This window comes from Aptenodytes forsteri, unplaced genomic scaffold (assembly GCF_000699145.1).
Source record: "Aptenodytes forsteri isolate BGI_AS27 unplaced genomic scaffold, ASM69914v1 Scaffold15, whole genome shotgun sequence".
Classification (NCBI taxonomy): Eukaryota; Metazoa; Chordata; class Aves; order Sphenisciformes; family Spheniscidae; genus Aptenodytes; species Aptenodytes forsteri.
This window is the reverse complement of record NW_008795129.1, coordinates 9,470,528-9,497,495: the sequence shown is the minus strand read 5'-3', so window position 1 is coordinate 9,497,495 and position 26,968 is coordinate 9,470,528. Positions and strand designations below refer to the sequence as shown.

At 40.2% G+C, this 26,968-nt stretch overlaps 1 protein-coding gene across 1 annotated transcript in view; it reads left to right on the top strand.

Moving 5' to 3' along the window:
- Positions 1-26,968, top strand: part of BLNK (B-cell linker) — a 108,514-nt gene that overhangs the window by 28,586 nt on the left and 52,960 nt on the right. The window contains exon 3 of the mRNA XM_009277783.2: positions 4,467-4,513. Coding sequence (XP_009276058.2) covers positions 4,467-4,513 — 47 coding nt within the window. The remainder of the gene's footprint in view (positions 1-4,466; positions 4,514-26,968) is intronic.

The following is a 26,968-nucleotide window of genomic DNA, read 5'->3' as shown; positions in this document are numbered from 1 at the left end:
TGTAGAGAGCGATGAGGTCTCCCCTCAGCCTCCTTTTCTCCAGGCTAAACAACCCCAGTTCCCTCAGCCGCTCCTCATGAGACTTGTTCTCCAGACCCTTCTCTGACTAATTACAGATAGTCTACTATGCCAGTTAATAGAGGATATCATTAACATTTATTATTACAATTCTATGATTTTTCAGATTTTTACTCGTATTGACTGCCTAAACGTAGATTATTTTTATTTACACTCCAAATTTCTGTCTCTCAGAAATGAAAGACATAGCTGTAGATTCTTCCTAATCCTGGCTTCTTGCAGGTCTTTTTGTCAATACCAAACAGATTCCATAAACATAAACAGGTCTTAAGATAAAGAAGTTGATCATACTGAATACAGAGCTTTTGTAATGTATTATGCATTTACTTTGCCATAACAACATGAAATTGCTTTACATCAAGGAAATCTGGGTCTTTACTTCCCTCCCCCCAAAAAATTGAAGAAAATTAGGAGGAAGCCAAATTCATTATACCATACCATATTCAAATATATATATATAAAAAGGTATATATATTAATAGATATGTATATATACACAGACACACACAAAAAGCAACAAACTTATTTCACAGCGAACCTCTCCAAACCGGTCCATGCTCAGAACTGGCGATGTTACAGCATTATTGTAAGGTAATGACAAGACTGTCACCTTACATGCAGCTTTACTGCTCAGATATTGACACCTTACCTAGCAACGCAGTATGTTTGTTTAACATAAAGTCAAGGGAATCCCCTCATCCTCATTCACATAAAAATCTGACCTTTTCAGACTCCTACTGATCCTTCAGAGCTCTCCTGGATTATTCAGGTATTATTTGCACCTGCAGCCATAACCATCTTATACAGGTGCTTACCTACAAGGAGGGGCTGAAAAGTAAGGAAGGGGAAAGAGATGTGCTTATATGAACTTCAAAATACAGTTGAAAAGACTGTATCATACAAATAACTGTATCAGCAACCTTCTTCAAAGACATCTAAAAACTTTTTTGAGGCAATAACTGTTAAAATATCCCTTAGCACAACCTCAGCTAGGAACTGTGAAAGCGTGACAAATCTCCAAAGCAAACCTGGAGGCCAAAACATGTCAGGTCCCATGACTGCTGACAACCGCGTTTGTGACTTAGAACCCTTCCTTAGAGAAGTGCTAAACCTGGGGCAGGTGAAGGTGCCATGTAGGCTACATACTGTGTTACGTTTTATCCCATGCAAGAGCCCCATTCCCTTTACTGTCCTACCACACTTACTCAGTTTCCTCAAACCAGGACTCCATTTGCAAGCTAACTACCCCTTATCCACCTACTAGTCATCCTTTACATGTCCCCAAGTCTGCAAATGCCATTAAGTCCCACCCAGCCAAGGCTTATAAGCCACATGCACATGTGCTGGCCATTTGCGAAACACATGCCCAGAACCAGAGCTCCTCAGACATGCCAGTTCACTGTGCGTGTACTGCACAGTCCACGTGCATGAGCTGGTCTAAACTTTTCCAGACAAAAATGCATAAAACCTACTTATGGGTCTGCAGCTCCAGATTGTATAGAAATTTAGCTTCTCTCTGCTTTTGATGTCAGGCTTCCCCTTCCTCAGCACCCATGCTGGCAAGCAGCTACAGCAGGATAGGCTCAGATCCAAGACATGCCTCTGCAAGTAAAGGAGTGAGAGACACACCTCAAACATTTGCACCACTGCAGCGTTTCTCCCCTTCCATGCTGCGATCTGCAGAACAAAGCTGGCTGGCTTGATTTGCAAGCTAAGAGTTTTGGTTACTCTTAACTACTGAGCTAAGTGAGCTGCTGAGAAAGTTGATGTCAGGTAAATGAAGCAACCAGTAGAAAAGAGGAAATCAATAGCGGGTTTGAAGAGAACATAATTTTTTATATGCTTTCTAAATTGCACTCTAACATGAAACTGTAAATACAAAAAACCCAAACACTCCAATCTGTCCCTTTAGTTCCTCATTGTATATTTGGCAACTCATATCCCTCCAGGAAAGAAACTACTTTAACTTCTTCTTTATCACACATATTCATTTGCAATACATTCCATTCATGCCAATATGAATCACTAACAATGTATATCATAAGCAACAACAGGAGCAATGGATGATTAAAACCTGGAAGAATTAGTCATTTGCTTACAGAAGCTACCATGTAATTTCAAAAACGTTGGGTTTGCAAGATATTTTTGTACTGTTTCCCAAGACCAGAATTTTGTTGCTAAAATGCAGCAGCAGCTCTTAGTTGCAATCAATGGTGCAATTTACTGGGGGAAGAAAAAAAACCCACAAAATAAGAAAAGATAGCTTTCAGCTGGACCCATAGATGCCAATCTCCTCAAACTTCAGGGAGGCTTATAGCTCAGTCCCCTTAATGAAAACCATCTCAGAAGAAAAAAAAAAAAAAAACAGGGAATCAAGTTAGAACCCTCTATAAAAACATTCACCAGTATAGGAAGTGCTTAGATCCATAGCTTCCTCCTCTGTCAAGCTCAACTGCTAGTTAAAAAATTGCTTCATCTGACCATACACACAGCACTTGCCTGTGTAGAAAGAGCTGCCTACAGCAAAGTACTGCTTAAGCAGCAGATTACAGCAAACATCAGCTTGGAGGGGCAACGAGAATTACACAAGCTATTTGGCTGCAATCACCAAGCAATTATACCTCAGCAATCTTAATACACTCAAGAAAAGGTTTAAACAGTCTATTTTGCAAAGAAAAGGGGGTGAACAAAAATCAAATCCTTACAACAAAAAATGTAGCTACTTCCTCCTCTTATTTAGAAGGTGCAATAATAGGGGAGGAAATAGCCCTAATATTGCTGGTCTTTGATCTGCAGAGGCAATTTGGTGAGTCATCATTACAGCTGACAAAGTCTGAACGAGCCTGGATGGGTCTGTATGCCAATCAGACAACTCAATATAGTTTTAAATTTCCTCAGGAATTTGGTGATTTCTAGATCTGCTAGATCATCTGCTAATTACCATACACACTACATGTAGATATGCAGCTGCTTTTTGTTACAGTATAATTACAGGCTAAGTATTAAATGTAGGGGGTTCTCCAGTGTCTGAAATGGCATATTTTCACAACAAATATATCAAAGAACCTAAAGAAATGCAGAGATTCACTTGAATTTAAATACAGACTGAGGAAATATGTTTTCTCTGAGATCTTACATGTTCTCCACTTGATCTCCTTGTCTCATACACTCGTTATTAGTGTCTCATTTTGTATGCCTGATATAAACTCATCTATCGTGCTGATAAGACGGTGAGAGAAAAGGCAAAACAGTTTGGAATGGGACTGATGGCTGGGGGGCTATTCAGAAAAACAGATAGAGCTGGGCAAACATCAATCATATGACAATGAACTCAGTATCACTGAAGTCACTGGAAAGTGTTTCAGATATTTCACACTCATTATTATGCCTTGGAAGTCTCAGGAAACAAGAAAATTAATTTCCTCTTCCTGACACAAAAATAGAAGGACAGAATTGCCTCTATTAAATGGACACGTTTTCAGCCTGACCTATCCCCTGTTGAGATCTATGCTGAGAGAGGGCATTTTAGCGTTAGCAGGTTTCTGGACCGAAACCATGCAATCACACACTTGGTCTGGGTACAATCCAGAGACTTGACTGGAAATTTTGCACTAAAGGAAGTGATAGATAAAAAAGGGTTTAATTTAGACTAGCTTAAAACTCTGACTTAAGAAGTTCGGCTGCAAGCTGCGCGCTAGTTTGAACATCAGAAATACTTCTGCTGCTTTAGTGCGGGGCATGGACTCTTTGGCACATTGAGGTGAAAGGTATATGGAGGTACACAAACTATTGAAATTATTTGGCTAACACTGTTTCCAGTACCCAAATTAGCTCGTGCAGCACTAGAGTGGGCACTGTATGTGCCAAGGTGGCACACTAAAAATTCTATTTCTTTTTCATCTTCAGTTTTTCATGGGTTGAGGAGTCACACAGAAGTCTAGCACAAGAACAGACCAAACTGGGACTTAATAGTCTCCCAGCCATTGTTAAAGTAATCTTCCACTCAGCCACTGTTATCCTAATCTGCTGATTTCAGTAAAAAACCCCAAAGAAATTCTGTGGTGGAGCTGGAAAGAGACTGTATAAAATGGCTTATCACTTTTTGAATGATTCATTAACCAGCATAATTTAATCTGCCACATGCCCAGTTAAATTCCAGCTTAACAATGTAGTGTGTGCTACCAGCTTTCCAGAAATGTTACAACAGGCCAGTAATAAAAAGTTAAGCATTAACTAAGATGAGACAACCATGTAGCTACAAAACTAAAATCTATTTTTTAGGTCTTTGCTTATTTCACTATTAAAAATGTCATGCAATTCATGTAATGGATTGATCTTGATTAAATTGATCTTTATTTAAAATGCAAAACCTGTTTTCTCTCTTTTCAGAATGTATCAGATTATGAGCTAAGCCGATTCAAAATAATGCATCAGCCGTAAGTTTCTCATTATTTTCTGCTTCCCCATTAAATGACTAATACTCTGTTGTACTCTGACAGTTCCTCTGTTAATAAATAAGGAAAAATGAGAATTGAAACCTCCTGCTCATGTGAAGGGCATTAATTGATGGGGGTGGAACTTCCTCAGGATTAGGATCCTGGAAGGTTTACAAGAACTGTGGTTCAGATCAGCTGACAAGAAAGTCTCTTCTGCACCAGCTGCTGGGTGATATTCTTCCTCAGAACAGACAGGGACGATGTTAATATTAGGAAAAGTACAAATTCAACTTCTTCCAGAATATAAAAGCTCTTTACTTGTATAGTGTATGAGGCCAGATTTTCCGAATTGTTTCATCTGCTGCTTAGGGATCAATCTAAGTGATCAGATTAACAAAGTGCTGTGTTGAAAGTAATTTAAATAGAATTTAAATAGAGTACTGAATAAGAAAATACAGGTATAACAGTTAGGAAATACCTTCATGTAATTTGTGACAAATCAAGTTCATTTAGAAGGATATCCTTAATGTTCAAGTATATTATTTCTCTTGTATTACTGCACAGAAATAATATTACGGAGTTTTCTCTATAAGCCAATGAAACCAAGAAGAGTTCAGTTTCATATGGAGTGAGTTGCTCTGCTTCACCTAATGGTTGTTATTATTCCATGTAGCATTTCTTTTTTCCCTAGCTGGGAAAACACTGTATCTATTTACGAAACCAGAATTGTTTTTCGAATCCCATTCTATTGGTAAGAACCTGGAGGAACTTGGAGGCATTTTTACCCATTAAAATCCTATTCCTGTTGATAAGAATTTGATGAGAGCATAAGTTAACATTCTTTGGGGTTTGTTTTAATAATTAACTAGATGAGTAAGGAAAATATCAAAGGACTTTCTTGCAAAGTAATTAAGTCTAATGGGACATCATTTTGAGAGAAAATGTAGAGAGCATGAATATAAAGTTAACCAAGGGTGTGATCTCTGTTTCTGTGATATACATGAATCTGATCTTCTACAATATTGGGGCAAACAGAAATCTACTGAACTGAGACCAAGATTTGCACTTTTACTGATGTGGGCATTCAAGCTTTGGATTCTCAAATTGTAAATTCAAATAACAAAGGTGTTTTGTAATATGAATTCTGTTGTCAAGTATAAAACAAAAGACCAGAGTAGATCAAGTCCAAAGTAGTAAAATTCCTGAAATGCACAGTGTGGATGTCACATCCCTAGCACCAACTTTCATTCTAAAATCTGTTGTACTGTATCTGTAAGTACATCTTACTACTTGCTATTGCAAAAATTGCCTGAGTTTCTAGCACTTGAACAGTTTGCATGTTTTAACTGGGAAAGATTTACATTGATCCGCCTAAGCCAGATGCACAGGCCTGTTCAAACCTGTTCATACAGCAGGTAATCCCCAATAGACCAAAACACTAAGGACAGATAAATGGAAAAATAGTAATTGCCAGACAAGGTGAGACCAAAATCCTGTGTTTCTCCTGGCAGTGGCCAGTGCTTCAGGTCTCCGCCTGTTACGGAAGTTTCTTCATGGGGCTTCATTAGACAGAAGCTAGTTCCCCTGACGTGCCACCATCAGAAGCTCTTTGCCTTTCCTACTCTAGTTCTCACTAGTGCAACAGTTGGTGTTCTTTTCCACAACAGAGATTTTGAGTCTAGAAGACTATAAATGCTCTGTGAACTAAAACACACAGTTATGCTACATTCTGCTAGGAAATCCCATTACAGATATACCAGGAGCAATCTGCAGCCATGCATAGGTATACTTCCCTGACTTCTGCACCAAATGTCTCCACTAACTCAATGGAAGGCTCTTTTCCCTCTAGTCAATGCTATACCCATTCTCTAAGGCAATTATCAAAGGTAGTTTATTATAGTAATTCTGTTTTGATACTCTGAAATAAACTTTCTTTGCCCTACACTTTTCATGAAGACTCTTATTATATTCTGTTAATACAATTAGCATTGGCTTTGACAGCCTAATGACAGCCTGATGTAAACTAGTTCTCATCAACACTTAAAGCCACAGGTCTACCTAGATTGCTTTTGAGCAGCTACTGAATATAGTAGTCAAATTATCAAGTTGCAATCTCTATTAGTGTCCTATCCTATCCCTGAAATGCAATAATGAAAGATTTCCTTCCCCACTTCCCAAAACAATAACAGAAGAGAGGTGCTACTGTCAAACATGGGACAGCAGAGTACTGAGGCACAAGTCCAAATGCTCTCTGGAGCTGGCTGCCAGGGTTGTGCAACAAACTGCTCTCACAGGTTTATATGTTTTCAACAGTCCTGACATCATGTTGAAATCTTGAGCTTTGCTTAAAGCCCTTCCTCCTGCAGAAGCACCATTGTATTTTTCACTCCACGCAGCAGACTCAGTTGATACACTCCCACCCTGAAAGCCTCGGGTCACCCAAAACACAGAACAAGTTCGCTCTGAAGAATGGCAGTACAACAGCACCTTCCAGATACTTCCGATCAGAGAAGTCTCAAACATCCCACTGATTACAGTCATGGGCTCATTTATTCAGTGTTAAAATTTATGCCAGGAAGAACACTATATAGAACATCACACTACATTCAGAAGCACTCTTTAAGAGAGCACAGATATCAAAATCAACCTCATATCACAGATATTTCAGAATACTGGAACTTCAGTGCTTTCCAAACAAGCTGTCTTGCTATCTTCACTTAACATTTTAATAAGCAGTGCAAATAAGATTGGTATTTATAACTGTATTCAGCAAAACTGGCATATAAGCTATAACTCAATTATAAACATCCATAATTTGGAAGCACGTCTTGAGAAAGAAATGTAATTACAGCTCAATCACCTCAGTGTAGCTAGTCCAAGGCTTACAGTATCAGATGTTTATGCAGAAGTTGTTTCACAATGCTTTCCGCTTACTCAAGTTTCACTTTCCCAGGGACCGTGAAATTAAAGGCCGCCTTTATAGCGAATGTGATTAGAAATTCATCCTAAATCAAACTCAGAATAAATTTTGCTCTCAACTCATGAACTCTAGGGACTGTTTTCCAAAATCAGGACTGGAATCTTTCCTCACAACATCAGCGCTCTCTGTCCCATGTACAAATTCAGAAGCCTGTTCTGGCTGTGTCGGATTGCTAGGTAAACGAGAAGTCTTCACCCGCCAATCAGATATGAGATGTCAAGTCTTGCGTTTATCATTTGTATATAGCAACACGCAGTTATGGAAGATCCTGGATAATAAGTGAGCTGTGATAAGGAACACGTAATTACAAGCTTTGTTTAATTATGGTGTGGGCAGCATTTGATCTCCTTTCCTTGAAATAAACTTCTACCAATTTTCACTGCTGTGAAAAATGTTACTAGTTTATTTTACCAGGAATTTATAGTATATGCAGAAAAATTTGCTATTCATAAATCAAGTAAGTGTCCTGTAATTAAGATTGATTTCTAGATTAGTTTCTAACGTCTTTTTTTTCATTTGTTCATAATTTTTAATAACTCCAGACTGAAATTTTTCATCCTTGCTTTCCAAGCAAAGGAGATGTCTTTTCCTGAGACATGTGAATAAATTCTCAGTTGTAAGAGATGTTACATAACAGGAAAGTACCTTTGTAACGCTGAGATGTTCCACTTGAAATGTCTGCACTTGCATAATTCAAACTGCAAGAACTAGAAACATTATACATTAAGTCCTTTTTCATCCTCCCCCCTCCACTCGCATTTTTTCTTTTATTTCTTCATTAAGGAAGGTAAACAACCTAATGTGGAAAATTCATTTTTCAGCTTTTTCACAGCTATCAACATTTAAATCCACAGACAAGTTGTCCATACACCAGGTGCAAAGGCCTGGATCCCCTCTTAGCCCCTTTGTAGCTGGGTCACGAGAGAGTTCATAAGGCAAAATCTTTTGGAGTGATGGTGTCCAATAATCACTAAACCTGGATTTCATAAATGTGGATTTGAGACCTTGCTTTGCCTAAGTAAACTCAGCTAAATTATTTTAGCATTCCCTGCTTCCTTTCCCACCTGCAGTGTGGAAATAATAGTATTTCCCTATCTCACAGGGGTGTTATAATGGAAAAGCATCAGGAATTGCGATGTCTTTACTTAAAATAGTAAGGAAAACTGTACAACTGCTCTGCAGGTGAAAACTGTAACTTGCTTCCCAAGGTCCCATTCACCAGCTGTGATGCCACAGGGCCACGGGAGTTACATACATTGGGGACATCTGAATATTGTGGGGACTAGTGGCCAAGCAGTGGCCCATACTGCCATCACTGCAGCTGCCAGACCGACCTCTGTGCTGCCAGGGGCCGTTCCAGGCTTGCAGGCAACAAAAGAGGATGATGGTTCAAAGGGCAAACAGGCCTCCGCTGGCAAAATTAATTCTAGTCTACTCGTGACAGAGATTTACACCCATCTTTTCTCTACAATTTAGTCAGACACTTCAGTGCATTTTAACTCATTGTCCATTATTCTAGAGAGAATCAGTGTCTCAAACACTGGCACGCATAATGCATTTTCTTCCATTACATTTTTACTTCTCATTCAAAAGACAGGAAAATTGGAGCCATAAACATTAAGGCAATAGTTAAAATTAAGAATAACATAAAAGAGAAGTCAAAAAATAAAAAAGTAGACTTCTAACAGACTACAATGACGTTCAAATTTCACATGCAGAGAATTTTCTAATCCTGTTTGGAGGGGGGATTACATAGGCATTATTATTAAGTTTATTCTTAGTTAATAAATGTAGGGTGTGCAACATGATACTTTCAGTTTCACTTTGAAATGTTTTAATTTCTTGCTCCTATATTTTTATTTCAGTAGATTACTTTGCCTAACCAAAGACAAATCCTAATAAAAATACTACTAAAATCAATGCGATTTCGATGAGAACTAGACTGTTTCCTTAAGAAATAATAAAGACAAAGAGCTTTTGCTTTCTCTTTAAGCAAGATGCAGCAGTACAGAAATCTTGTGACAATCTGCATTTGGACTTTCCCCACTCCAGAGAAAGCTCCAAGCTGAAAAAGCAAAGGTGGTAGATGACTTCTATCCCAATACTTAGAAAGCAGGAAAGGTTTTCCCCTCTCCTTGAGATATACCATAGTGGATTTTTAATTACCCTATGTCCTTTAAATACCAGTGCTGACTCAGGTTGAATGTTTTATGTCTAAATATGTAGATTTAGTTCCTTGCTCTCCTTAGTTTTTGATGTAGCTTAAAAACCACTTTAAAAATCTCCACTTATTCCCGAAACTGGAAAAGGCCAGGGCTGCAAATTCAGAAGATACCTCTTCATACAGTGACCTCCCAATAAAAATGATACCTAAAAGAGAGCAAAAAGAGGTTTCCAGTACATAAGCACTCTAGTGTCACAGAAATATACTACAGGACACTTCCTTGGTAGCTATATACACTCCAAAGGAAAAAAAAAAACAGTATCTGAATTTGACTTTAAATCACATTTTTATATATTATTTACTCATTTTTAGCATAGAAAAGCTATGACAAAAGTCTACTCAGACATCAAATATTTACAGAGGCAGCCATTGCCTGCTGATTAGAATTAATTCTGGATATTCTCCTGTTCACAGGAGGATCTAGGAAATATTTGCTCAGCAAAGCAACACCATCTTGCCTCCTTTTACAGCAGCAGAGAATATTACACTCCTGCAGCAGAAAGGGGGCAACAGACACTTGCATTGCAGCAGTTTCTCTTCCATCCTGCCATCAGCAATCTAGACTTTTGCAATGACACCAGTTACTTGAGAAGGAGGAAAGACTCCCTCACAGCTCAGGAGAACATTGTGTTCCAAGTTCTTGTAGGAAGCTCACTTCTGCTCTTGTAACTAGACTGTTCACCGTGCTATCTTGGATCTAAAGCCAGGCAAAACTGGTATTCCAAAATAATTTTTGAAGTGTTTTGCCAAAGCTTAACAATGAAAGAATGGAAAGATCACAGCATTAAAAGCCTTGTGGCACCACCATAGACGGCATGGATTTGAACCCGAGACCACAGTTTAATCATAGCACCTTCCCCATCTCAGCTCCATGTCAAAAGAAGTACCTAGTCAGGCGAACACAGACAGACACATTCCAATACTATGAATCTATAACTGGGCATTTTTCTTAGTACTAAGGAAATCCAATCCAATCTTCTAACCAAGCTTTGCCATATTTTTGAGATTTGCCAAAAATTTATGATAGTCTATCTTGGCAAAATATGCTGTCCACTATTTAAGTCCAATAATATTTTATACTTTTCCATAGATAAACAGTGAATTTGTATTTTATGCATTGTTTTATACTGAAAATAATGCATAAAGAAAATGGTACAAGGGAGAAACTGTTTCTGTACATCACATTCCTTTATGACTGCAACCACACTGAAGACATTTTCAAACAAACTATCTTTCTAAACTGGACATGGAGATGCAAGGTGGAATTACATTAATGGTGTTCTAGGTGGGATGAAAACCAAACCCAATATAGAAGCCATTCAAGCTAGCAATATGTGCTGCTGAAGAGCAACGTATATCACCTTATGTTCAGTCCTGTGCAGTATGGCTTTTAGATGATGAGCGACTCGCCTCCTGTCAGCCCACCATCTGCTTATAGTTCACAATTAAGACAAATTCAGAGATGCAGTACTTAGGCAACAGCCTTACCTGTCTTGCAGCATCCCTTAAAATTTTAAATGAAGGATATTTTAAGCAAACACAATGCCTAAAAAGCCCCTACTTCAGTGGCCTTTCTCACTAAACAATTTCTTCAACTGCAGTTGTATAAAGATACTAAGTGAAGTTGACAGGAAATAACCATGATTACAAGCCTGTCTTTGTTACCAAAAATAAAGATGTAGCTAGAAACTACATTTGGTAGAGCTTATAGAGAGAAAACAGACACCTGTATACAAAAATCATTGGAAGTTACTAGAGATTGTAAATAAAACAGCATTCAGTCTTTGAAAAAGATACTACAAATAGTAGCAATACAGTTCTCTCAAAAGTTGAAAATATACAAAAATACACAAAATATACAGGTTTGTATTTCCTGATCAAGTCCCGACATCCAGATATTTGCTGGGGTCTTACTACTTTCCAAATAGCAATGGTGGCAGTTCAGATGTTACCGTGCTACAGTACTGCAGCTGTGGTTAACGTGGAAACTAACTTGGCAATGTTTTAGTTCTTGTGGTTCTGTGGACTATATTCCTGCCCCTAGGCTGAGTAGAAAGAATATATAACAAAAGGCTTTCTTTACGCACATAATACTGTTAGACTGAATTATCACTATTGCAATGATGATGAATGCCTCAGGGTTACAGATACATGGTCAGAGTTGGAGGGGGTTTTCCATTTTAATGAAAATTGCATCCAGAAACTCCAATGAAATAAAATAATTTTGTCCTTTTTCCCATCCTTTCTTACTGAAAATAATCCCATACTCAAACAGTTGAAATACCTGTTGATCTTATCTGGAGGTCACCAAAGAACTGATAGGATATGAAGATGTCAGAGGAAATCCCAATTTTTCTTCCCAACACCCTTGATGCCTGCAATGGAAACCAGTTTCAAGATGTCTGAGTATCTTCCATGGCACATTTTATCTTCCCTATCCCAGTTAGGAAAATACAGAGAGAGGCGCAGAGGTTGCAGTCTTAGCTGGCTTATGTCTATATATAATATATAAATCAGTACAAGCCTAGAACTGTCTCCAGAGTCTCCTCCTCTTCTTCAGCCCCATGATTTTCCATTACTCTGTGGAAACCAGTTTCAAGATGTCTGAGTATCTTCCATGGCACATTTTATCTTCCCTATCCCAGTTAGGAAAATACAGAGAGAGGCGCAGAGGTTGCAGTCTTAGCTGGCTTATGTCTATATATAATATATAAATCAGTACAAGCCTAGAACTGTCTCCAGAGTCTCCCTCTTCTTCCATGGCACATTTTATCTTCCCTATCCTTAGGAAAATAATACAGAGAGAGGCGCAGAGGTTGCAGTCTTAGCTGGCTTATGTCTATATATAATATATAAATCAGTACAAGCCTAGAACTGTCTCCAGAGTCTCCTCCTCTTCTTCAGCCCCATGATTTTCCATTACTCTGTGTTCTGGAGCCTGTTCAGGGCTACTTCTAAATTAGAAAATTTTAGAATTAGTCAACCTTGCCCAATCTCCTTTCATGGTACCCTACCATGCTCAGCCATCTATGGAATGCCATTTGGCAGGGGTTTAACGGTATAATTATAGAAGTGTTTCTTTAATACTGGAAACACTATGCTCATTTTTTTGGAGGTTAAGCAAGATAAATCACAGACTCTTTCTGATAACAGTGTGACAGACTAGCGCTAAATAATATTAGATGTCTATTAACCCTCTTTGAAGAGCAAGAGTGGATCAGCCTCTGAGAAAAAAGCATATGCTGGTCCAGCTGTAGGGAGAGCCAGGTCTGTAACAGTCAGCTTAATCTCACTAAGTTTTAGTGAAAGTAGAAACATTTATCTTTGTTAGTATTCTAGACCAGCCTACATAGTAATGGAATATCAGTTGCGGAGCAAAGTTGGGTACGAAAAATCAAAGAAACAAGTCACCTTTTTAAGACACAGACCCAAATGACCTCCTTATGTCTGTACACAAAGCCAGAAGCAGATCCAGAAATGAAAGCTGTTGCCCAAATCACAAACCGGTTCTTCACCATCATCATATCTGGATAGGATCTTTTTACTCCACCCTGTCAGTTGATGTGCTTTCCTTTTCTCTATTACATGGCTGTACTCATACCACAGAGAAGAGGTTGTTGTAGTTTCGATTCACTGGTTTTTCTTCCCTTTTAGAAAATCATATTTAGTAGTCAGAAAGTGCTGCACCTGGGACTCAAAACTCAGAAGAAAATAACTTCTGGCTCATTCAAGCAATAAAGTGTGAAGGACTATTAATTTATAATCTCATTTTAGCGGAATTCCACATGTGCCCCAGCTCAAGTACACACTGGGCAGAAAACAGAGCTGATGTCTTGGCTCATTTTGCTCCAAGCCTCCAAACTGGTGTCCTCTCAGTTTTTGAAAGAAATACAATATTTAATTTACAGCGTGTTTCAACACATATTTATGCTCTCTGCAGGAGAGACATTTCATTCTTCTCGCTTTAGACTAGCCTCTGTGAAAACGAGTGAAAACATAACCTCTTTTTGCTTTTGTATAAGCATGCAGAGCTTCATTCATTAGTTCATACATTTGTGCTGTGATGGCAGGTGAGCTATGCAGTATTTCTAAGATAATGAAGGACAGTATTAAACCTTTTCATTCAAACTTTCTTGAATTCAGAAATGAGAAGAGAACAGGTAAACGGTTGAGATACGATACTAAGCCATGAAAACTGCAGTGCTTAAAAATGGGGTCAGCTAGACGAGCAGGGTAGAGAAGTTACAAGATGAGCTGCAAGAAGTTAAGGGACTGTGGCAGGAGGGCCTGTTGCAGCTGCAAGCCAGACAGTTGGTGCTGTAGCAGCCAGTCACTTGAAACAGCTTCAGGAGAGGCTGTTCAGCGCAGCTGGCCTGGCAAAAGATGAAGTGCAGTTGGTAGGAATGCCACAGCAGCCCTTTGTGCAACAGAATTCAAGACCTGAAACCCAACAGCCTTGCACAGCTACAAGTCGCAACCCACAGAATTAATAAATTTGCCAAAAATATATATTTCAAAGATTTGCCCCAAACAAATGCAGGAATTGCATTCAGCATGCAAATAAATACCTCTTTACTAGCACCTTCCTCATAAACTCCCTTTCCAAGAGCAACAGCAATGCGAGGAACGTAGAACTACCTTAGTAACACCACGGACACTGGCATGATGGTACTTGTGCATATCTACATGACAGATGGCATTAACGCTCATCGACACATGATTCAGAACATCAGAGAGCCTTTCTGGATAGATCATCTGTAACCACCTAAACACAGACAGTATCATAATGCACATATTTATGAAATTAAGAGTCACAGGCAACCTCCATGCTAGCTTTCTCTAATTTTCAGTGCTTCAGAGCATCTGTACACTTGCAGTGGGTGCAGCATAGGGACTGAGGAGCTAGCAGCAAGCACAGGAGCTGCTCAGCTGCCAGAAGCAGGAAAGCTGCACTACTGGATGCTGCACGTGACCTGAAATGCCTTGCCTCAAGGTGCAGCTCCGCTACGTCTTGTTCCAGAGACTGCTCAGTTGTCACCAGCTCTGGCATCGTGCTCCACCGCACAGTGTAAACACACTTTGACTGTACAATCTTGATGTTTATTTACAATTCTTAGAAGTAAAATTCAGATATGCTCTGAATTCTTGAAGAGGTAAAGTGTTTTCAGGCCAGACTATGGCCAATCTCTTGCCACGCTAACAGCGGCACATGCAGCTTCCCTGCAACATGCTACAGTTTAGCACTACACAGACCATCTCTCGCAGGTTATTTTATCAACCTTCTGGAGGACAGAGGGATGAAAGGACATTCTCCAGAGTAGGGAGGCATTTCAGTCTCCCTGCCCAAAGCTGTCTTGGTCTGGGCTGAGACTGCTGTTAAAAATTATAATGGAACAGTATTGCCTGATCTGTTTTTAAAAATATTTTATTTTATTCTTCCATAAGCTACGCCTGATTTTTCAAAGTCTATCTCCTTCTGTTCCTAATAGTCAAGAGTTCTGAGGGGAAAAAAAGAGATTTTATGTATTTTACAGTTCTTATACTAGCTTTCCTGTTTTCCATTCTCCTCCACCCACTGCCATTGCACATTTTAGGTACTCTCCAATGATATCCTTGACAGAGCATTAAGTTTCAGTTTCTTCTTCACAATTCTGGCACTTCAGTTTCCCCAGACACCTGCTACCACAGCTCTGTCATTTCTCCTATTTAGTTCCTCACTGCCCAGTTTCATGGCTTTTTATTATTTTACAAAGCTCTCAGAATATAGACAATAACCTAAAAATACCTTACCATTTCAGTTAATCTGCCTTACCATACATTTCATAAAAGCAATCAGATCCTTTTCTAAATCCCTGATCTGGCTGATAAAATTAATTACCTTTATCAGTATATACCTTCCTTATCTCTTTCCTCAGGCTCAAGCAATAATATTCTGAAGAAATACACGGGAATATAAGGCATATCCATGCTCTTGCTTTAATGAATAGATATTACAGTTCAAGATCACAGAAGTAAAAGGATTGTTTGTATTGCTTGAAATGTCATCATGAACTACCAGCCATATTCCTTTTACATTACTGGTACAAATAATGTTTAAGAAATTATTCATAACTAGATGGTTTTTGTCCACATATAGCCCACAAATAGATAGATTTAAACATACTCTGAAAAAAAATCCAAAGTCAAATATTTTCTGTCATTATTTTGTCTTTTTAAAGAAATAGAAGTATGATTCACATGTTCAGTCTTACAGGTATTCTCTGCTAGCTAATCCCTTTCCAGGGATTTATTGAAAATTACAGATAAAACCAAAATTTGAACAATTTCAGCTTTTAACCAAAAGCAGTACTAAACATGTATGATATACCTCCATCACATTGATACTTTGTTGGTTTTTAGCTTTAAAAAAAAAATCCGCTCTAAGAAAACACTGAAAAATAACAAACATAGCCAATTTCAGATCACAGACCAGAGCCCTTACAGATGATGTCTTTCCAGCAACACTCCTCTACCATCATCAAGTTGACTATAGTATCAGATCCTCTGTTAGCCACAATGAATAATGGGGATAAATTCTTCAGGATTAAAGATGTAAATGGTCCAGAACCAGCCTAAGTCAAAAGCAACATATCAGTACATATCTATACCTATCATGTACCTCGCAGAGTCCACAGGATGGAACACCAGTTCCTGGGAAAGCCCCACTTTCTGTACAGATTTGAAATGTTGTTCATTCACAACCAATGCACCAAGAACGTTTTGAAACGCAGCCCCATGGCATAGCTCCAGCAGATACCTGGGCAGGCTTAGGGTCTATGCTATACCAAGCTCAAAATTTCGCTGCTTTATTGTGGCATTTCTTTCTACTCTTAATATTCTTGAGTATTGGCTTACTTAAAGTAAAGCAATCCTGGATCAGATCAAAGGTCTAATTCATATGACATTCGTGACATTAGCCTTCATCAGGTGCCTAAGGAAGACAAGAACGAACAAATGGGTGTGGGTGGGTGCCTCCGTATGCATGCGTACAAACAGTACGTCACTTGCTGAGCTGGTATAACACCACAATGGACCATGCTGAAACAAATAAATTTACGCTGTGAATTCAGGAAAGTGTTGGTGGTATCAGTTCCACCAGGAATAAGAATAATAATAATAGAAATCTATAATTTCTTTAGAAGGTCATGATACTTTGAGGAGTCTTTTTCATAAAAGGGGAAATTTTCCTGTGAACAGAATGATGAAAATTAACCGACCTCGAGGAACGCTTAAGCTTGAAAGAAATCACAACCCCTAAGGAAGAGATACCTTAAAACCCAATAATTTCTCCCTGGAAGACTCTATTGTATCATTATTGTCTTCCTATATGCTAATATGAACATTTTATAGCAAAAGCCATACGAATAATATATACCTTGTCAACAGTTTCAAATTACAAATAGTACATAGCAATCTAGTCTTCACTCATCAGTCTGTTTATAAACATATTCCCGACTCAACAGTATTGTGGCAATAACAAACAGGACAATTTCAAATGTGTAACATAACCCCAGGCAGATCTCTACAACATGGAGAAGGTTTAAGTACCCAAGTCCATGCTGCAGATGTTGGTAAAATCCACTAGTGTCCACTAGAAATTAAAAATCTCATAAGACTATCATCTGTGTATGTTATTTCTAAACTACCAGTCAGAAACTTTCTTTAATCCCAAAATACTTTAGATTGTAATTTCCTGAACACAGTGACCTTCTTCTTGTTCTCTATTAGAACAACATATAATGAGCAGGGATAACTGTTTATGAATAAGATTACTGTGTGCTACTGCAATACAATGACTATTCAAATTTGCATATATGCGTTTCTTTACACGTAGATTTCTATCAAATTTTCTTTCTTCTTTCACTTCTCCACAAGTTCCCTTTATATTTTAAATCTGAAGGGATGACCAAAAAAGTAGAAACAGTTACTCTGTTTCTACAGAATATGTAGAAACAGAATGTAGAATTTTTTTCTTCCAATATACTCTGAGAGTAGAAAGATGCAGGCTCTTATGACCACAAACTTATGAAATAACTCTTTTAAATGCTGTACTACAGCAATAAATGCTTCAAAATAGGATATATAAAAAATAATAACCCACTCTGATATAGCATGGCACTCCTATTCATCTACTACAGTTTTGTAGTCTTAATGCAATTAAAGTTACCAACTGTGTAAACATATTCACTGCAACAATTCACAAAATTTGCAGTCTTAGACAACAGAAAAATTTCATGGCTATAGTTACAAGTCTGAGCAATTTTTCTCCACAGAAGAGAGTATTCCATGAAACACTCTAACTCATTTCACAGCCATATAGCACCTTTGGTCATAAAATGTTATCTTGTTACTATTTCAAATAGTAGTTCGCTACTTTTTTAATTAATAAGATAATAATTTCTTTCTTTAGAAAGTCCCCCATCTCCTTGATCACTTCACTGTTTTTTTTTTGAAGGCAGTATTTCAAATCCACTATAATTTTGGGTGAGAAGGACTTTCAGAACTTCTTCTGTTTGGTGACATTTCTGCTCCCAGAACATAGTGTTAGGCAATTCCAGTTATCCAAGAAACAGAAGAGAGCAGTCTTAAGAAGATGGAAACACACGAAAACAGAAAAGACTACAGACAAAAGTATTTTTCCTGTTCCTAAGCAGGAACAGGAAAATGCTCAGACAGCAATTATTATGGTCAGTGAAGCAGTGCAGATTACCATATTGTGCCAGAGAAAAGATGCAGCAACCATTTTCCTTGGCTGTATGTATTACAGGCCAGTGCAGGAAAGAAGTGGTTTTAAAAACTATTGGGTTTTCAGCATTTTCCAGGTACTGAATGCATCAGGATATGTGTAAACAGTATCAGCGCTATACAAAAATAACCTCATTTTAAGACATCCCTTTCGTTTTGAAATTTGAAAACTCTGTGCAACCTTTTTTCTGTGCGAGTATACACAGCGATTTTGTCAGCAGGGACACGAACACGTTTAGACCGTTCACTATCTATGTCTGAATTCTGACTGATGCTCAGTAGGCCCATGCAGAAAGGAAGGACACAAAACGTTTCTCTTCCCCCACCCTCCTCTGCCCCGTGCAAGTCTCATTCTCGGTGCCAGGGCCAAATAACCCACTCTGCTAAGCACTCCCACTAAGGCCCCTTGGGTCTTTCCAGGGTAAATCCACACCCCAAACTGGAGGACGGACAGGGAAGCCAACTTGTCCAAGATTTAATCCAGTTGCAGCAAGAGATGAGGAGGAAGGAGAGCAGGGTATACAGGCCCCGGAGAAAAGTCAGAAACAAGAGTGGCTTGCCAGTCTGCAAAGAAGCCCATGCCCCTACGCCCTCCCTTCGGTGGTTAGGATCAGATTAAAGCTGGCCAGTTATGAGTATCTCCGTTGCAGTCACTCTCGACTGTTGGAAGGGGATATGATTTGCAGACCAAGCAGCAGCACTATTCTTCAGAGTCACTGTAGCTGTCAGTTGGCTCCAACACAGGTCACTGCCTCCAAGGCAATCTGACCTCAAATGCTTTCAGTTTAATATTATTTAATTAGTCTGTCTGAAGGAGCAAATTTTGTGTTTCTGTGTGCGTGTGGAACAGATGACAGCAAAACTGAAAAGCAGAAGTGCAGCTTTTTACACAGTGGGTTTGTCCCCAGAGAAATAAAACACATTTTCTCTGCAGGTGCTAAAATGAGTTTGCTCAGAAGCCCCTTCATGAGAAAATCCTATTAAATTTACTGTTTTCACATCTTTGCCTACCCCACAGTACATACCTACACGTACAGCCTGTTTCCTCCAGTGAGCCTAAAAACAAACCCAAATCCCGTTCAATTAAATTTAGAGTTGCATTTTCAAATGCATGTCCTACTACTATTACTATATGAACAACTTTGAATATGCCATTTAGTATCCAAAGTGATAACAGATTAAAGCTTTAAGATTTCTAGGGCAGCTGCTAGGAGTCTTCCAAAATTAACACTGTGGCATGGAGCCATTTGAGCCACAGTGAGGAGACTAAAACTTCTGAAGATTAGTATTATTTAAAAATACTTGGGACAGAAAAGTACCTTCCTCTCCTCTGCTAAGACACAACTGCCCACATGTAACTTTTCCTGTACAAGTAGTGTTTTCTGGTTTAAAACAGCTTATATGCATCCTGGAAACAGAAAAAATCCATTCAAATAGACTAGTTAATGCAAGTCTGAGAGCAATGCTTGGAAAAAACAGAGATGTATTATTTGAAACATGAAGCAGCAGCGTTTCACCTGTTTATAGCAATCAGTAAGTAGTAAATACAGAGAATGTCATGAGAAATCATGTTCCATAAACTCATGGTTTCCAAATACCAGCTACAGGACACTGAACGGTAAGTTAAGTAGGCAGTATTATCAACCGAAATAGAAATCGAGGGGAAACAAAACTATGTCTAAATTGACATAGTTTTAAACAATAGAGTGTGAGTGCTCTTTTGGCCGGGTACCAAGTCCCACAAATTTGCATTCAGACCCGTATGATCAAGCACAAAACCCTTCCGGGTGGCATGTGACAGTCTACTGCTAACCCTCCGTTTCCCCTCTGCTCTTGATCCCCACAGCGTATTGCTGGCATGTCTTCCTACGGATATTCTGAAAGCAGAAGAGGTCAAATATATACAAAATACTTTAAAATAGCCGGTCTTTAGGAAAAATTCAAGCCTGCATCATGGCTACAGATTCCAGTTCAGATTCAGGTAGTATGAATTGGGGCTGTTTTCCAATTCAGATGTAGGTGGTATCAATTTGGGCTATTTTCACTAAACTTCCACAGCCTTGAAAAACAGAACTGTAGCAATCATTTACTGACTTTCACGTGAACACAGACTGATCAAGCCCAATTCCTGCTACTGACCAGCTACATTTACATTCACATTACACTGCTTCCATGGTTGGAGCTCTCACCTTTAGTGCTATCCCAGTACTAGCACGAAGTCAGAGCTCAAGCAGTAGCTACTCAAATTTTAAATAGAGACCTTTACATATGAATAAATACTCTTTGAAGCAATTATCAGAGTCTGAGAGAGATTTAAGACAGCATGTAGGTATAGGCAGGGAGAAGTACCTCTGAGCTAGGTGAAATACTGCGACCTCAAGACAGTAAAATCAGACAGATATTTTGAAGTGAATTTTCAATCATTTTACATATTGCTCAGGAGAGCTTACATTGCTGCTCTTTTGTCAGGACTTCCTGAAGGAAAAGCCAAGCAAAAGCTCATGAAGCTGTCTTTTAAAGAGTAAAATGTGCAACATCTTGTGGTTCCCCATATTCCCCAGAAGTGGGCAAGTCAAAATGAAAAAATACACTAGCTACTTGGCAAGACATGTTGTAAATGAAATCCACTCGAAGAATTCTTTCCTATAAAGAACAGTTGCATCCTTGACTCCTGAGTACTTCTAAGAAAAAATTTTGGCACGATCTTCTCTATTAATGTTGGAGACAAAACTTTGCTAATTGAGAAGGGGTTAAGAAATGGGTTTTCTAGCATGACTGAGAGAAAAAGTAAGTCTTATATGGTCATGCTATGAATAAAATTGAAACCTGGTTATCAAACCAATTGCTTACTTCAAATCAGGTTTCTCAGCTGTTTTATATACATTGAAGGCACTAGACTGTATCTATGAGCATTAACGTAATCTGTAAAATACAGCTTCCTCTTGAAATAGTCATGCATAGTTCATTGAGATCCTTTGATGCAGCACTGTCTCCTCAAAGCATAAAAATAAAAATAAACATTAAAAAGATTTACTGTAAATTGTTGTTTTAAACTAATCTATTTGCAGTTCTTTTTATTCACCTTCTCATTGCTAAATTTTTATGCTACGTGATACAGTTTACAATTCTCTGCTTTTTATTTCAACCCTGTGAAATCCTAGAAGTTCAGAAATGGCAACTGAGAGCCAAGGCTGTACCTACGCACTGGCTTGGACTTTCCATACTCTTTCCTGCAGCTTGATTGCCCATCTCTCCTGTGTGCCACAGGTCCTGCCTGGGCAACATTCCTAGGGTTTCTTGTCATGCAGAGGAGGCTATGGACAGCTGCTGTTGCATCGCTGAGCCTCACCCCGCCATGCAGCCAGGATGTGGCTTCAGCTGCCAACCCAGATCAGGAACTCAAAAAGGCCCCTAGGTTCCCTAGACTAAACACAATCATAATCTGTAATCCACACTAAGACAATGGCATGAATGGTCTCCATAAAAAGGTGTCAGCATCAAAGCTTATGAATTTAAAAGGAAGATATGTACAGCTGATATTATATAATACTTAACATTGTAATAAGAATATTAGTGGTATTAGTAGCTTCATCAGAATCCCTGACAAACCCAAAATCATCATACAAACCATGTACTGGAAGGTATGAGAGCATTAATTTCAGTGGAAATTGGAAAAAGCAGTCATCAGAGGAGTCAGAGAGAAACCTTCAGCCAAGAAAAACCATCAGTCTTGTCAGTGATAGCAGTCAAACTCTGGATTTTGCCTAACGGTTTCTCTACAACAGTTGGCTTTGTATGAAGATGCTTGTTCTCATCTAGGAACACCACTTACCAAGGACTAAAATGCTTCAAACAAGTCTTCTGAACCCTGGTTTCTGTGCTACAGGAGTTTTCTATCTACTCAGAGAAGGAAAGTCAAACCATAAATGATCTTAACAATAGGGTATAGAAAACTCCCTGAGTGAACAGGAAATATCTGGCAATTCACAGCAAATTTTGACCAAATGAAGGTAGGATGCTCACAGTCTCAGACACAATTTGTTCTGGTTTTGACCATGCCTTGATGGCCTCACAGCTCTTAAATAGAAACCAGAACATGCCACCAGAGCGAGGCAGCATGTACGAGGAATGAGCCGGCAGGAAATAAACAGCAGAAAATAGCAGAGGGGGTAAGAAATACTTTTAGTTTCTGATAGTATACAAGATAAAGAATTTGCTTTTTTAAGTCTTTTTATTTATAAGCATAAATGGAGAATTACATAGTCATATTGGGAGAGGATCAGAGAGACAAACCCAGGCTAAGCCACAACACTTGCAGTGATGAGGAAATTATGTTGCAACAGTCAGTGGCATTTAGAAAACCTGTCCAAGCATTTAGAAGGTCTTTTCCAAAATTTCAAGGCATTTTGGGGATCAGAAATAAAAATAAAAAAGCATGCATATTCTGTGAACCATCCTGCCAAGGGAATTTACTGGCAAATCCTGCATTACCTGTGTTAAGTAATGGTGCCAGGAATTTATCCTGTATCTTTTGTAGCCATATACAGGAAAATAAAGTTAGTGGCTATCTACGTAATCACAAAAATAGCAGAGTCTGTGTGAATGCGAGTTCTTAAAATATTAGATAAGAAAATACCATTTAGGTAAAGGGCTTGAATGATGATGCTCCAGAAGACCAGTACTGTGGGAACACCTCTGCAAAAAGCCTCATCCAAGACGTCAACATATATTCTCCTGGGATACCATTATGCCCCACACCCCTGGGACCTGTCCCTCAGCTGGGCAGCACAGGCTGGTCCAGGCTGCCAGGCCATGTCTCAGCAGGCAGCAGCACTTGCCAGCTGGTGACCGTGCGTCCCACACGTCCCCACTGGTCCCAGATGTGCCAGGGAGCACGGAGGTGGCACAGGCATCCCTCAAAACAAATCCCCCTCTGCCAAGAACGGCACTCGTGGCTGGGGAGGAGGGTTTCATGTTAACCATCACTATGGTCAAGATGACACCCACGTGGTAAAACAAATCCCAGTTCCTCTTTGGCATTGCATGAGGGACAGTTGCTGGGGTTACAACTACAGAAATAGCATGACATTATGTTCGCTGCGTGGCTCAAATCTGCCACCGCCTCCAGGCCCTCCCAGGGCTCCTAAAGAGGAAGGCAGGGTGTTTCCTGGAGTGGGGGTTAGTGAGGCCTTGGCCCCCCTCCAGCCTGGGCCCCCAGAGACACCGTTTTGGGGTGATGAGTAATGCTGGAGGGACAGAGGAACTGCTGCCACTCACCTGCCCCGTCCCTAGTGCAGGTCTGCAGGGCCGTCCTCGCCAGCTGCAAACTGTGGTTTGCTCCTCTCCGTATGGACTATACAAAAACCCTCTTGACCACAGACAGGATCAGTCCCAATATGGGCCAGCAGTTTGGACTCTGAAACCACCTGCTGGGCAAAAAGAAGAGGCCTAGGGCTGTTTGGAGGGGCTTGGGTGTGTTCTTCTTTATTTAAGGTTTTTCTCTAGCGGTTGTCCTATCTTGTTGCACCCAACCAAGCCTCCTCAACACCAGGATAGATGGCCAGACAGGCTGATTTGGAGGCAGATCAGAAAGATGTAAGCGGGCTGTAGTCATTTTCTGGTGAGGCTACACTATTTAGATCCAGATGTTTTTGATGCATGTACACATTTAACATAGGGAAGAGGAGGAATTTCACTGTAACTAGAAGGCTTTGTTTGACATTTTGGTGGCTTCCTTCTCTTAATTTCAGGACTTTGCCTGCACTTGACTCTCCATTGTTTTCCCAGGAACAGCATATTCCAAGGTGGCCAGGGGAAACCACTCTCTCAGGTGCCTTGGGTTTAAGATAACTGTGGGCTACTGGGTCCTGTACGTGCTTTTTGGGAAGTGGCTAATTTATTCTTTGCCCATGTTCTGCATGAGCAAAGACAGCCGGCTGAGGCCACATCCCCTGGTACTAATGACCTCTGCTAATTCTAAGCCAGGACTCTTTTCTCACCAAGAAAAATTCCCAGTGCCAGTGTGTCTTGGTAGGAGTGGATATAAAGGGAAGTACAATATGCCCTGTGTAAGCATTCAGAGGGCCAAGGCTGTGAGGACAAGCATTTACCTCCTTTCCCTCTACTGCTTTCCAGATAGGTAAAAACAAGCCCTGATGGTGTAGTAGAAAAGGGTTTGGGTTTTTTTGGCTACAAACTGCTCGTAGATATTAAAGCGAAGCAGGGCTGTGTATTGGGCCTTGTGTGCGCATGGAAGAAGCAAGCAGGTTGAGGTATGACCAGTGGACAGGCCCCACAGCAGATGCCACAAAATCTCACGAACAAGTCTCGTGCAGTGGAGACTTTCTTAGGAGTAACTTCCTGGCAGCAGTACCAGCCTAAGCAGTCACACACCCTATTCCTCCCACCCCATGCTGCACCCTCACAAACATCTGTGCACTGAATCAAATCAAGGAACCAATGCAGTTAAACCCCCCTTTTTTGTGACTTTTTGCTAGATCGTTTGTAGTGGACTCCTTCCCCAGTGCGTTTCACTGCACAGCTACACAAACACGCGAGCCAGCAGATCACAGGGATGAGAGATCCTGCATGAGCCGCACTGTCACCGAGCCCTGAGCACAGGGGACTTGGGGACTGCCCTGAGCACGAGGCATCAGCAGCAGCCCCTTCCCGGGAGCAGCGAGCTGACAGCGCTGCAAGGACAGGCGTGAAAGCCCTCCACACCAGGCATTGCAAAGCATTAAAACTAACCCTGTAAACTGTTGAGTCGGGAAGAAACAAGGCGAAACCAGCACGGCAGTGCAAATGTCAGTCTGCCACCAAAGATCTCAAAGGGAAACGATCTGGGATTTCTGCGACAGTCAGGCAAGAGGCAGTTATGTAAGAGAAATCACTGCATGAGCCTACTGAGCAGATCCCGTATTCTGATACATGTTTAGGTATAGCGGGAAGATTATATAAGGAAAAAGTAAAGCGACACGGCAATTTATTTACACCCACTTCTTCACATTGCCAGAGTGTTAATTTTAACTAATTCGAAATTAATATAATTTTCAAAATAACTTTTAGGGACTAAAACCGCAAAGGTGTTGTCCAGTTCACAACCAGATACAATGCAGGGTGGAATTCCAAAGTTTTGTGCAGTAAACGACATTCAACATTATTATGTTATTCCTTAAAGCCCACAAACTTTATAAGATACCCCAAAAAGGGCAATTTATTCACTATAGGCCCTCCCTAGAGAAATACTGTATGCAAATATCGAGTGATTTCCATGTTGAAAGCTCAGAGACCAAAAATGTTAGGCATGCCAAGATCAGAGCAATATTGTTATCAAAGACACAAATCTCGTGGCAGGCTGTTTCCCCAGAGTCATCTGCACTAACCAGGAAAGTCTGTTTTGCTGCTACATTTTAACAAGAAAAAACTATAGTCAGTCCAATCTGGGGAGGAAACACATCCATGTGAAAATCTAGCCTAAGTGGCAATGAAAGTCTCCCCAAGAAACAACTTTGGGTGTCCTCAAAATATATTGTACTCATCAAAACATTAACATGATGCAGATGTACATTTTTTAAAAAAGAACAAGTAGGTTTCCTGCCTAGAGCGGTCTTAGCTTATAAACTAAGCTGCAGACAGGCCAAAGATACAGAAAGAGAGCAACAAGAGTCATCCTCCAAAGGTGCAGAATTCAAATTAATCAGCACTTCAGGATAAAGGCTGAACACAAATATCTGCTTACATTGTCCCTCAGAAGCAACCAGCTGCCTATAAAGTTCATCTTTACAGAGGAAAAAATGGGTAAGCCTAAGACTAAGCAAAAAAAACCCAGGCTGAGAGATATCAGAGCCATAAAACACAGATCAGCTGCCTACATCTTGGGTGGGAACAGCCTCGCCCTGTGTCCCTGGAAGGATCAGGGTTTGATCCTGCCTTAGTTTAAGAAACAGCGTGAGGAAACGTTTGGGGTTTTTTTTCCTTACAGTTATATTCAAAAGGATGGGGATAACAGGATGGTTTTCTCTAGCATTGCTGGAGAACCTCGGGGAAGGGAAAAGTTCCCACGGCAGCGTGTTGCTACCTGGCACATCTTCACCAGGAAGCGCAGAGGAGTGGGGAAGAGAGGGGAGGCAAGCGCCTGCATCGGTCCCCGCAGCCTGCAAAGTCACCTGGGGCTGGACACGCCGCTGAGCGCGGGTTACCTGGCCCTGCCACTGCCCACTGAAGCTTACCTAAATCTAACCCGCTGTAAAACCAGGGGATCCGAACTGCTGGCCCACCTTTCTCCGAGGCCAAGCCAGTGCTTCCCTAAGGCGCTCCGAAAGGTCTGACGGGAGGAGCGGATTAGCGAGGCCTCGCGTTTCCATTTCCAAAGGCTCCACCTCGGCTCCCGGTTCCGCAACCACCTGTGCGCGCCGCCGGACGGGGCGGGGGCGGGCGGCGGGGCCGGGAGGGGCAGGGCCGGCCC